Here is a 14,070-nt window from a genome sequence, read left to right as displayed (position 1 = left end):
GTCATATTCTGAAGTGATTTACTTGATTTATATCTTTATGGAAGTTTATTTAGTATTTCATCACCCGTTGATTGTCTTGTAAATGGTATTGATCGGTATTGTGAGTTGAACTGGCCTGGAAATCTAAGTTCATTTGTTTTTTGATAAGTTTGTGTTGAAGTTGAAGCATGTTTGCTTTGTTTTTTCTCCTTTATTAATATATTGATTTGCTTGATTGAACATTTGTTTTTGTTTTATTTGATTAAATCATACATTTGTTGAACCTTTATTTTTTTTATTTAATTGACCCTGCTGAAAAATCCAGCTTAAACCAGACTAAGCTGGTTGGCTGGTTTTAGCTGGTCGACCAGGCTGGTTTTAGAGGGGTTTTGGCCACTTCCAGGCTGGTTTCCAGCCATTTCCAGCCTGGTCTTAGCTGGTCAGGCTGGGAGATGACCAGCTAAAACCAGCTTGACCAGCCTAGCCAAGCTGGCAGTCCAGCCAAAACCAGCTATATCCAGCTTAAACCAGGCTGGTCAAGCTGGTTTTAGCTGGATTTGGCTGGTCATTTTCCAGCCTGACCAGCTAAGACCAGGCTGGAAATGGCTGGAAACCAGCCTGGAAGTGGCCAAAACCCCTCTAAAACCAGCCTGGTCGACCAGCTAAAACCAGCCAACCAGCCTAGGCTAGTTTAAGCTGGATTTTTCAGCAGGGGAATTATTTGAGAAACTGTAGTGAGGTTTTCTACCCTTGGCACCCAACCTATTTTATTTGCCAAATACCGCTACAATTCAGTCAGCAGATTATCAGTAGGCACATGTGCACTTTCCTCTCTCATAAACACTTTAATATGATTGCGCTCTCATGCTACTTTGCCCTGTTTAGTAAACCTATACCAAAGTTGTGCAGGTGTGGAACGAGATGAGTAAACCATTTTTTTGGCTGGACTATCCCTAACATGTTTTGCATAACCAAATGGAAGAGCATGTCAGGTAAATACTGTACCATGTTTGCCGTCCACGTCTGTAGCAGGAGCCGTGGTGGCGGTACAAGGACAAAGACCAGGACATCTCACTTTCAGCTCCTTTCCTGCGAGACAAGCCTGCTGCTCCAGTTTACACTGAATCACAGGTGCAAAACACACAGAGAAAACACAAAGAAAATGAATAAGCAGAGGCGCCATCACACTTGTCCACTGTCACATGCTGCACTTCAGCAACATGAACTATGAGCCAAGACAGAGCACAATTATTTCTGCAGATGACTGAAAAATCACTGGTTCAGACAAGACATCTCCATTATAGAAAGCTGATTTCAACCTTCATTTCTTCCCTCACAAGGTCAGAAATAGATATAATGGAGATAATGCATAATTCAAAAGAACGGCTCTTTTATCCCCCCCAAGTATCCAGAATCCTCTCAGACAATTCTTCTTTTAGGACGTCAAGGGCCAGAATACTAAGGTATAATAAAAAGCGTTAAGCATATTGCACGAGCAGATTGATCCATGAGTCATGCAGAAAATAATATAGAATTACAAAAGTATGTCCTGTTAATGGCACAGCAAAACAAGAGTAGAAATAGCATCATGATGTGTTCATTGTTCAAAACCATGCAAGAGAATGTTGAAGGATATTGAAAGAATTATGGATGTTCTCTTAGGGTTTGTTGACAGAATTTAATCAAATATTTCTACCAGATCAGATATTAGATTATTGGGGTGTTAATATAGTCATTTTTAAACAATATCAGTCATTAGTTCAGTGTTAGTTTAATTAGCTGCTAACTGCTAATTTAGCTTTAGCAGTGTTAGCTTTTTTGTTCATTTATTCATTCTCCTTCGGCTTAGTCCCTTATTTATCAGGGGTTGCCACAGCGGAATGAACTGCTAACTATTCCGACATATGTTTTCAGTTGCAACCCAATACTGGCAAACACCCATACTCTCGCATTCACACACACACTCATACACTATGGCCAATTTCAAAAGTTCACATCTAGCTAATGATTGATAATAAACCGTATATGACATGCTGTCCTATGAGAGAGCCCCGAGCTCAAAATATCCTCGAGCCCGGGGCTCCCTCCCGTTCGAAGGGCGAGAGAAGAGTTTGAGTTCAGGTAGGTCTTGAGAACTCCCCTGCTTGTGAACGTGCTGAAATATATCTGGCTTAAGAGCTGTCTTAAGATGCTATTTTGAAGTAGTCAATTTAGTTATGGTGTATGTCTTTGGACGGTGGGAGGAAACCAGGAAAACCCACACGAACACGGGGAGAACATGCAAACTCCTCACAGAAACGCCGACTGGCTTGGAGAGGGGCAGAACCAGTGGCTTTCTTGCTGTGAGGCAACAGTGCTAACCACTGGGCCACCGTGCCGCCCTATCAGAGAAGGGAAGGAGTAGGGGTGGAAGCAGGGATTCTTCAAGACGAAGATGGCTGGAGTAGAAAGCTCTGGTTATATGTAGTGTAGTGCAATATACGTAGCTAATGTGGTACCAGCTGTGTTCAATCATACGCACGTTATCCTCTCGAAATTAGTTTATAAAGAAGACCTAAAGAAAACACACATGAACACGGGGAGAACATGCAAACTCCACACAGAAATGCCAACTGACCCAGCCGGGACTTGCACCAGTGACCTTTGTGCTGTGAGATGACAGTGCTAACCACTAAGCCATTTTGCCGCCATCTTTTTTGTTTCCTTTTTAAATTAAATTTTCATTATTTCGAATGAATAGTGGATTTACAGCTAAAAAACTAACACGCGCACAAGCACACACAAACACAAACACACACACAAAAATGACGTATTAAATTAACTGTCCTTGTCTTTCATGTAATACATCTTGTTTGCCTTTTATAACTATTGTGTGCTTTCGGGGAAACAGGTCTGGAGGCATTCATGAGGAAACTTGCTCTGAGGCAAATTTCTAACTGAGCTAACTGAATCCAGATGGGACGTTTAACAAAAGTAAAGAAAGATTTATGCAGAATTCAAAAGCTTAACAAATATTAAGTATCGGCTGTAACAGAAATTCATCATGATTTAGATAAATGCTGAATGCAAACGTTAAAACAATATAAAACAACATTAATCAGCATCTGCTGTCATCAAATATAGTCTAATTTTAAGGTATAACAAAGCAAAAGAGAATTAAATACAGCACCTAAAATTTAATGTCAAAAAAAGTGTGAACAAGCACAAAAATGCAATTATATCCAAATAAGCAGAACTGCAGAGAAATTGATCTTACCTTCTGCATGATCAATTTCTCTGCAGTTTTTCTTATTTTAATGCAACTAGAAAGCTGAATGTGGTGTGAAGTACCTGAGAGGCGTAGTTGTGTCCATCAGAGCCGCAAACTGGACCAGAGGACGACACTGGACAAGGCTTACAGTTACTCTCCTGCTGCTGTCTGATGACCTGCTGCTTCAACCTAAACCACATCACTCAATATTAACATCAGCCATCAATGTCCAATTTAAACTTGACATTTGCCTTTTAAATGCAGATTAATAATTAATCATTGTTTTTATTATTATGGGTTTTAAGCTTTAATGGATAGAACAGTGCAGAGTATTGACCAAAAATCATTGGGAGCAGAAAAAGGGAATGATTGACAAAAGACCTCAAGGCAGGAATCAAACTCGGGTCACCGTAAGCACAATGACAGCGCACTAAACACTATGTTATTGGTACTGATCATTTGCCTGTTTTAAATTTAAGGTTTGAAGAATGTTCTTTTTAGTTAGTTGTGTGGAGCAATTAAAATCGTCATGTTAGGAACATCTTTAGATATGTTCAATTTGTAGATATATATTGTACACAATGTGATTTAATAAACTGCTCTTATTTCTCCTCTGTCAGGTTTTTTCTTACGATATGGGGTGTGCAATATTTATAATGTGTGATATGATTGTAATTGTGGTTTTATTGTTGTGAAAGCTAAAATTATTGAGCATTTCAATCACTTTGCAATTAAACCACTGTGTGATGAAGCATATTTCAGTGCAATTAAAGTATTTCTTTAATGCAAGTTACTGTATAAAAGCAAAAACAAAACAATAAATCTCTGTATGGATTAATGTTTTAACGTTTATAATAGTTAAGACACAATAGCAAATTAGTCCCTAATGTCATCATGTGATCTGTGTGGTTTACTACTAATTTATAGGTTTAATAATATATATTTGTGCATCTCAGAGCTCATAGTTTTTGACTGAATCAAGTGAGCCAATGATTCAATTATCCATCACTCAATTATAGTCTTATATGTTTGAATAAATTGTTTGAGTAAATGGTTCAATGAACCTGTCACAGCGGATCGCTGGAGAGCTACACACACACCACACTAAAGAACTGCAACTCCCAGCATGCACCTTGAACACACCGGTTTCTGTTTCCCACTGATTGCAAACACACAACAGCTTAAGCTGAACATGGACTGATTTAAGGACTGTATAAATAGCATGCACACACGACTGGGCTGAGTCTTGTTCATCTGTGTAGCGTACATTACGACGTGTTTCTCTTGCCTTGCTATGTTTGATCTCTGCCTTGTCTGTTTGTTTACGCTGCCTGACACTGGGCATTCGCCTGTTCTTTGTACACGACTCTGGATTCTCTATATGTATCTGTTTGACCCTGTTGTCCGTTGCCTGCCTGATCATTCTTATAATAAACCTGCATTTGGATCCTCAACTCCTTTGTCAACGTCCCTCACATAACAGAATCCCTATTAAGACAGAAACTTGTCATGAATCACTAGTAAATTTAGTATCAATTTAAAGAATTCAAACTAAAAATATTGTAAAATCCCCCTAAAATCAGACTTTTTGTATTATAATCATACCTCTCAAGTGAGCAAACATTTTAACATTCTAAAACACTGGTGAAAATAAAGGGGTCATTGCATTTTTGATGATTTAATTGTCCTTAGTATTCACTAATAATGTTGCTTTTTCACCAATACAGTCTTAATTTATTTTTTATTTCTTCTGCTTCCTGTTGATGTCTCTTTACAACCTGGTTACACAAAGTTTAGAGTAAACCAAAGATTATGCCATATAATACATATATACATATATATTCAATTAGGAAATTTAAGGGTGCCCTATAATGAAAATTTGTGTACAGGTGTACCAAGGCATAAAGAATAATTAATAGAATAATAAAGAGTTCACACTTAGCTGATGAATGATTATAAAGCTTGTTTGGCATGCAGTCACGGGAGAGGGCCCCGAGCTCATAAGATCCTCGAGCCCAGGGCTTCCTCCCGTTTGCATGGCGCAAGGAGAGTTTGAACTCTCTTTGATCTGGAGAACTCCCCTGCTGTAGTAGCTAATGAACAGATAGTGATTGCTCTTAAGAGATAACTACTTACTAGGAGCAAGTCTATAGTGCCGATTTGGATTAGTCAATTAACTTAAGTTGCATGTTTTTGGACGATTGGAGGAAACCGGGGAACCCGGGGAAAACCTACGTGAGCACAAGGAGAACGTATAAACTCTGCAGAGAAAAGTCGGCTGGCTTGGTAAGGACTAGAACCAGTGACGATCTTGCTGTGAGGTAACAGTGCTAACCACTGGGCCACCGTGCCACCCATCTAAGGAGGCGGAGTAGCGGTGAAAGGGGGGATTCTTCAAAACGAAGATGGCTGTTATAGGTAAACATAAGGTATTTATAGTGGCTTAGGAATCATCTGATTGGTGAATCATAAATTGAATAATGCGAGGCCGGCTGCAAGCAATCATAAGCACATGATCCTCTCGAAATTTGTTTATAAATATACTTCACAAAAAATCAGTGTATGGAAATGGGCATACTGTGAGACTCATACATCTTGTTTCCTTGTTCGCATTTAAAATCCACGAGTGTAAAACTCGTGTGGACAACGAGCCTTTAGAGGACAAAACAAACGGTGATGAGACTCATGGGCCATGCCCTCCGCATTTGTATGTATTCCTAATTCGGGTCGTTCATCCAGACCTGATGAGCAGCCATGCCTTCAAGCTCTGAGATCATAAAACTACTCCTTTACATGCATGCATCATGCTGTGTTTGATAAGAAACAACGTTTCCTAGTAAGACAACAATGATAATTTCCTCCCCTGTTTATTTTTAAGCATACACCTCACTTACTATATATGTGGGACTTTTATTTTGAAAATGCGAGCACCAATTAGTTTACTGTGCGTTATTGGGCAACGACAGCACGAGACATGTTTCAATATTGCCTCAGAACGCAAAATGCATGAGATTTACAGATTATACATTAATTCATCTTTAAATGAGGCATGACGTATGTTTAGTTGCATATTTTGTTAATTTATAGTGTTTATTGTAAATTTTTATGCATATGTTTCAACAAACAAGCTGAATCGTGTCAAATCACTCAGCTCAACTGCCATGTTCATGCAAAGGTTGATATTAATTCTTGATGGTGTTTTCTGTAGCTTTAAAATACAATTCCATACATATGTATCCCTTTATTTTGTCAAGTTTAATGATTTAGCCTTTATCTACAACAGATCTGGTGAGCAAAATAGGTTAACGTTACTCTGATTGGGTTTATATTTGTCCGTGTTTAACGTACATCATGCTGTGTGTGTGTGTGTTTGTGTGTGTGTAAAAGCAGCATGTCAGAGCGAAGCGCATTAATACTCACGACACGAGCCATTTACGGTCAATCATGGACCTTCTGATTATATGGGTGTTTTATGGAGTAATTCATGAGCATATTAAACCGTTTTTGGAGATTTTTTTTAACTTACTAAAGCTATAAACCTACTATGTAGATGTCAGAGAACAATTTAACATATTAAACCAAAGCAGTATATGGCACCTTTAAAAAAAAAAAGTGCCTTAGAAAAAATCATTACTGTTATAAATTTTGAGACAAAACAAAGGCACTGATATATTTTAAGATCAGTAAGTGCAAGTTTCTTTCAAACGACCTGTTCAGATTAACATTTTTGTAACTAGTTTTAAGCCAGTCTGTAAAACCAGAAATAAGACTTCTTTCTACCCTGCCATCTTTGTTCATGAGCACTCTCATTGTTTGGAGCATCTTCTGTCTCTTAATTATATATATCCAATTATATTCTGGATTCTTAATTATATAACCACGTTAAGTAATGAAAAGCTGTTTGTATTCTGCACAATGTTGTAGCATGGCATGAAGCTTCTCTGATTCATACCCTTAAAAAGCAAGCACAAACCAGTCATGTATTACTGCTTTGGGCATGGAGAGAGGGTAGTGTAGCTCACCTGTGCTCCAGCTTCTTGCGATTGACACACACGGCGCGCTGGTAGCCTTGAGCAACACACACTTTATGTCGGCTGCACTTCACCTTCTGGCAGGGATCTTTAGTTGTGTCGACATCTGCAAGAATGAGAGATGTACCCAACAATCTGTTAAGAATTTTGCCTTTCAATAACATGACATTAAGGGCCCTGTCATACACCTGGAGCAATAAGGTGCAAGACATGTATGGTGTGATGTGTTGCTACTTTCAGACCAGCTCAACAGTAATTTTCACATTTTGTGCCACGTTTTTTTAAATAGCAAATCCATTTGCGCTACTTTGTGGACTCAGGGGTGTTCTGGTCTATAAAGGAGGTGTGTAAAGGCACATTGTTGGCACATTGCCATTTTGAGGAACTGAAATAGACAGCGCCATTGACCAACTGAAAGCTTGTCTTAAGTCCAGTGCAAAGCACATTAGTTATGTGCCTATGCAGGTCCAAACACTGACACAATAAACACAGGATGTACAGAAATACACAAACATCTTTACTCATAATAAAAATTAAAGGATTAAAATGCTACAAAAATTATTATTTTCTACATAAATATATATTAAAAAAACACTACCTCAATGCCTTCTTCTACCTCTAGGGGCTTTTTCATTTTTTCATGACAATTTGTATTTATATAATGTTACTATTATTAGCAGTATTATTTATTATAGCATATTTATATTTGTTTTAACAAAAACAAGTTTCGATTTTTCCACCTGTTGGGCTTTTGGAGACGTATGTATCACCATATGGGGCATAAGAACAGGACACGTGTTTGGATATATCTCAGTTTTTGACCACACTTCATTATTTTTGTTCATTTGTTTATTTTATATAACTACATAGAACTGAATTTAGAAATAATTTTGAAACAAATCTTTGCACTTAACAATTGAAATTAAATATGTAGGCTGATGAATGTCTTCAGTGGAGTGCGTACAACACAGTTTCGTTACTCCACCAAAGTAAAGGAGTAAAGAGTAAAAGTAAAGTAAAGCGGCTGAATAGAGGAGGCTCATTCTTAATCCTTGCACTGCAGTTGGTCTGTTTAATTGTTTTCTTACTAGTGAAGCGTTCAGTTTTTCTTATTACAAAGTCCGCCATGTAAATAGCAAATGTGCCATGGCGCGATGCAACTGACTCTTAAAGGGAATGTGAGATGAAACACATTCATGTTATGCTGAATGCATGTTATGCTGAATGTTATGCTTAATGCATGTTATGCTGAAAACACACCCATAACTCTTTAGGAGAATAAGAACAACCCTGTTATGCTGTGTTCACACCAGACGCGTAACGCGCGGAAATAGTCGTGTGAACATTTGAGGTTACTCGCTTCATTCGCGCGTCAAACGCCGCTTCATTCGCGCGTCAAATTCACTTCAGAACAGACGCGGATTCGCGTGATGGGCAGGGCTTCTGTCTGCCCCGTGACTCTAGCTTCATAGCTAAAGGGCTAACATGGATTTTATGAAGAAAATAACAGTGTTTATGTGCTTTATGTGTCTGAGTCCACTACATCCTTTCAGAGGTGCATCCAGCTCTTTAAGCTCATAGACTCCTCCAGAAACTGAACCTGGCTGATGGAGGTTTTCAGCGGTGCTTCTGACTGAGCCCAGCCCAGTTTGATGAACTTCTTGTCGGTGTCTGCTGGGGAATTTCCCCTGGGACACCAACAACAGGCGATACGTCACAATCACGCCCCCACAAGAGCAAGCTCCTGATTGGTTAACGCATCGCAAATGTCCGCTGAAGTTCAGATTTTCGAATGCGAGTGATTCGCGCAAAACACACATTAAGTGCGTCAAACGCGCAAAACGCTCAAATCGCGCCATGCGCAATTCTCGTCATTCGCGCCGCAGGATGTCTATTCGCGCGTTTGCATTGACTTAACATGTAAATCACTTGCGCTTGACGCGCGTTCCGCGTCTGGTGTGAACGCAGCATTAGACCATGCACCAAGGTGCAGAACATATTTTTAAATCCTTAAGATAGCAAAAGTGGATTCAGACATTCCTTAATGCTTTTGCACCATGCGCTTTAGACTTTGTGCCTAGCGCATCAAAATAGAGCTCTAAGTATTTTTCTAAGATAGAAAGCCTTGTTTTTAGTGACACCAGTGGCTATTAGGTGAACTGCAGCCAGAAACTTCTAGAAACTGTGCATGATTCAGTTAACAGAAAAATTACTTATGATAAAATTTTCCATTGTTTAATTATAAATAAACTTTTCCAGCAATATGATAATTAACACTCAAAACACCATCCATGCTGCTGTAAGCAATGAATATGTAAATCTGTGCAGCACACTTTACTCTTGATAACAATATAAACAACAGCAATTAAAAAAACAACAGTTTACTCATATAAAATATATATTTTTACATACACAAAACATCTGCATTATCATAGCAATATGGATCTTACCAAAGTCACATTGAAAAAACAGCATGCTTAATGACTGTTTTTATGGCTGTTTGATTATTGCTATATTCTGGAGATGTGAAGCTATAGTTAGATTTAATCCTTGTCTTTGCATGAGGTACTGATGTTTACATACAGCCTTTTTAGTATTAGGATGATGATAATTGTGTAAGAATTCATTTCAGACATGAAAGACATGCTTCTCAGAGATTGCTTTTGATTTTCCTGGAAAAACAATCCTGCATAAACCCTACATACAGTCAAAATCCATTTTCAGTTTTCATGTACAAGGAATCATGGAATCAGTTTGTATGGTATTATATAATTTGGTGACTTGTCAGATAGAGGTTTTAAGATTTACTGACTTTTTTGCACCATTCAGCATTATAAACCTTAATAAACGCATGAGCAAGATATTGCTATTTAGTAAAAGTTTTAAACCAGCATTTGAGGCTTTTGCTTTTAGCTGTTGAAACCTGAATCTTTTAAATCTGTTGAATGATTTGAATTCACGATGGAAGGCAGTATCACAAAGGGTTTTTAGGACACTTTTAACATTTTTTTTTTATTTTATTTATACAGTTGCACTGTCAAACTGTTGTATAAATGCAATATCACTCAAGTTACAGTGCTAAATTGATTTCCAATCACAGCAGTGCTAATAATATACTGAATCGCACTGCTATTCATATACAATTGCTCATATGTACAGTATGCAACAGCACAAGGTTGATCACTAAAGCCTTACTTTATCAACAGGCTCGAGCAGATTAAAGAGAACACAAGAATGATGATGTTGCTATAGCAACAGTCCAACTCCAGAGTGAGCGCTGATTAGCTGCTCATACAAGTGGGAAAAAAGAAACAAAGGACTCTCTTTGTGTCTGTCCATAATCACCATTAACTATTTCTTATGAGCAGTGGCCCTGTGAGCTTCTCTCATAAAACACACCATGAAGGTCTCCATTCATAAGCCATGCCAAATCCGGCTTCGAAAGCAAAAGACTCTCGTCCATCATCGCTCTCAGCCTATGTTTACACACAGGGCAGAGTTTAATGTGTTCATTACTATTGCAGGGTCGGAGGAAAGAGTGAATGATTCAATATCAAGCCCATTCAGTGCCTGAACTAATGCAGCTAATATACATCAGCAGCCAGAGCCACTTAAAGGCGAGTATATCAGATCAACTCACAGGGAAAGGTTTACGGAGATAAGGATGCGATACATGCTGCGTACACAGGATGGAGAAAATTAAATAAATAAAACACGCTGATTAAATAAAGACGTCTCTGTTTCTTTTTAATGAACTGAAGCTTTGTATGCACTTGACGGCCTATTAATTTGTGCACAGACTGACTTGAATGACTGCTGAGATGCTCTTTTCACAGGTACACACACTGACAATGCGAAAAATAAAACATCTGGTTGGATTAAATTTGTCCACGCCAGCAACACTTTAATGACTTGTTAATGCATATGGTTCACACTGGATGTATGCAGAGCATAATGTATGATATCATGATATCGTAGGTGGATTAATAGGTATATGCAGGAAGAAATGCCTTCATGCACTTTCAATATACTCAGTAAAGTTGTTTTTTGTGCTTTGTTTAGGGAAGGGATGCCCAAACTTTTTTTGTGTGAAGGGCCAAAAACCAAACATCATTGAGAGGTGCGGGCCAAAGGTAAACATGCCAAATTATAAAACATAGAAGTTGCCATGGCTAATTTCCTAATTTATTAAATATTTCAAAATAAACTGAAAACATTGCTTTAAATCATTTATCCAATGCAGTATAACTTTTTTAATTATACCTTATTGCCATAAAAACATAAACAATCGCATTTATACCACAGTGAAGTTCAATGCTGAATACTCTAGTCAAGCAGAAGCTGCCTTTGACTTGATTTGCTTACCAAAGTCTCAGCATTGTTGGATAACAGTATGCACATTCAAACAAAACCTGATTCATTTACACCTTTTAGATGAAATATTTAATTTCAGTAAGCCTTTAATGATAAAACAAGCAAAGGGATACATTAAATTTGAATTGACAAATTCTAAACTATCCCCATCATTCTCCCTCGGTTCTCAGATGGCAAGGCGGGCCAAATCAAAGGTTAACATGGGCCAACTTTGGCACGCTTGCACTAGTTTGGTCATCACTAGGATTATTTAAATACATGTTCCATATTTTCCTCCCAATAGCAAATTAAATATAACTAGGCTTAGAGCAGTGAGAAAACAGCACTTAAGAAAGCATCTCATGTATGTACTGTATGTATTTACTGTATTTAGCTGTGGATGTTTGAAATTGTACACTCTCAGAAAGAAAGTTACAAGAACTGTCACTGTGGCAAAACTTTTTCAAAAGGTACATGTTTGAATCTAATTCATTTGTTCCTTAAAGATTCATATCAGTACCTGTAAAGTACAAAAGTGTATACTTTAAGGTACTGTACCAATGTGGACCTGTTGGATACTGCTCTATTGACAGCTTTTACCACTTTATTTCTGAGAGGGTACATATTCAAACACCCACAGCTAATTAAATACATACAGCTGAAGTCAGAATTATTAGCCCCCCTGAATTAATAGCCCCCCTGTTCATTTTTCCCCCAATTTCTGCTTAATGGAGAGAAAACACATTTCTAAAACTAATAGTTTTAATAACTCATTTCTAATAAATGATTTATATTATCTTTGCCTATTTTTTAAGACACTTCTATACAGCTTAAAGTGACATTTAAAGGCTTAACTGGGTTAACTAGCAGGTTAGGGTTATTTGGCAAGTTATTGTCTAGTGATGGTTAGTCTGTAAACTATTGAAAAAATAGCTTAAAGGGGCTAATAATTTGACCTTAAATGGTTTTTAAAAAATTAAATCTGCTTTTATTCTAGCCGAAATAAAACACATAAGACTTTCCCCAGAAGGAAAAATATTATTAGACACACTGTGAAAAAAATTCTTGCTCTGTTAAACATCATTTGGGAAATATTTAAAAAAGAAGAAAATAAATCAATGGGGGGATTATTAATTCTGACTTTAACTTTACATACATACACTGCCAGACAAACGTCTTGTTGCCTTATCTAAGTTTTAAGAACAACAAATAAAAACTTGACTTCTAGTTGTTCATTTGACATCAAAAGTGGCTGATATGAAAGGCAAAGACCTCTAGATTACCCTGATTTTACCTAAATAAAATATGATCATGCCTTGATTCTGCCTTGACATTTTTAATGATTTAATTAGGACAGTAAGGTCTGACTTTGCTGAGACAAAAGTCTTGTCACTTGACAGAAATAATGTACAGTATAGAATATAAAGTCGAGGGGCAGTGGAAAAAGAATTGATATTGTGTATGACTCCCATGAGCTTGGACGACTGCATCCATGCATCTCTGCAATGGTTAAAATAACTTATAAATAAAGTCATCTGGAATAGCTAAGAAAGCGTTCTTGCAGGACTCCCAGAGCTCATCAAGATTCTGTGGATTTATCTTTAATGCCTCCACCTCTTACTCCAGACATGCTCCATAATGTTTATATCTGGTGACTGGGCTGGCCAATCCTGAAACACCTTGACCTTCTCTGCTTTCAGAAACTTTGGTGTGGAGCCTGAAGTATGAGAAGGAGTGGTATCCTGCCCTCTCCTGTGGTTTGTAATGTAATGGGCAGCACAAATAATGTTGCCATCCACTCTGCAGATTTCTCGCATGCCCCCATACTGAACGTAACTCCAAACCATGATTTCCAAACTTCACAGATTTTTGCGAGAATCATGGGTCTATGTGGGTTTCAATAGGTCTTCTGCAGTATTTGTGATGATTGGGTTGCAGTTCAACAGATGAATTATCGGGGAAATCTACCTTCTGCCACTTACTGTGCATACATACAGTATATCAGATGCTTTCTTATTACACTTTATACGGCAGACTGACTGTTTTATAGTATTATGCATTGAACAAACTGTACAAGCTTAATGAGCCTTTGAACTGAGTGAACATAGGAAATAAACCATGTAATATTTTTGTAGGTGATGCAGAGGCGCTGGTTCAACCTCGGCTGGGTCAGTTAGCATTTCTGTGTAGAATTTGCATGTTCTCCCAGCGTTCACGAGGGGTTTCCTCCTGGTGCTCCAGTTTCCCCCACAGTCCAAAGACATGTGGTACAGGTGAATTGGGTAAGCTAAAATTGTTCGTAGTGTATGAGTGTGTGTAAGAGTGTGTTGGTGTTTCCCAGTGATGGGCTGCAGCTGGAAGGGCATCCGTTGCATAAAACATATGCTGGATAAGTTGGCGGTTCATTATGATGTGGCGACCTCAGATTAATAAAGGGACTAAGCCGAAAAGAAAATG

General features: G+C 38.0%; 1 protein-coding gene across 1 annotated transcript in view; it reads right to left on the bottom strand.

Moving 5' to 3' along the window:
- Nucleotides 1–14,070, bottom strand: part of spock2 (SPARC (osteonectin), cwcv and kazal like domains proteoglycan 2) — a 78,562-nt gene that overhangs the window by 20,252 nt on the left and 44,240 nt on the right. The window contains exons 3-5 of the mRNA XM_005156942.6: nt 7,252–7,366; nt 3,310–3,418; nt 985–1,099 (exon numbers count right to left, since the gene is read on the bottom strand). Of these exons, the coding sequence (XP_005156999.1) occupies nt 985–1,099; nt 3,310–3,418; nt 7,252–7,366 (339 nt within the window). The remainder of the gene's footprint in view (nt 1–984; nt 1,100–3,309; nt 3,419–7,251; nt 7,367–14,070) is intronic.

Source organism: Danio rerio, chromosome 13, assembly GCF_049306965.1.
Source record: "Danio rerio strain Tuebingen ecotype United States chromosome 13, GRCz12tu, whole genome shotgun sequence".
NCBI lineage: Eukaryota > Metazoa > Chordata > Actinopteri > Cypriniformes > Danionidae > Danio > Danio rerio.
Note: the sequence above shows the minus strand (reverse complement) of the source record. Positions and strands in the feature narration are given on the sequence as shown.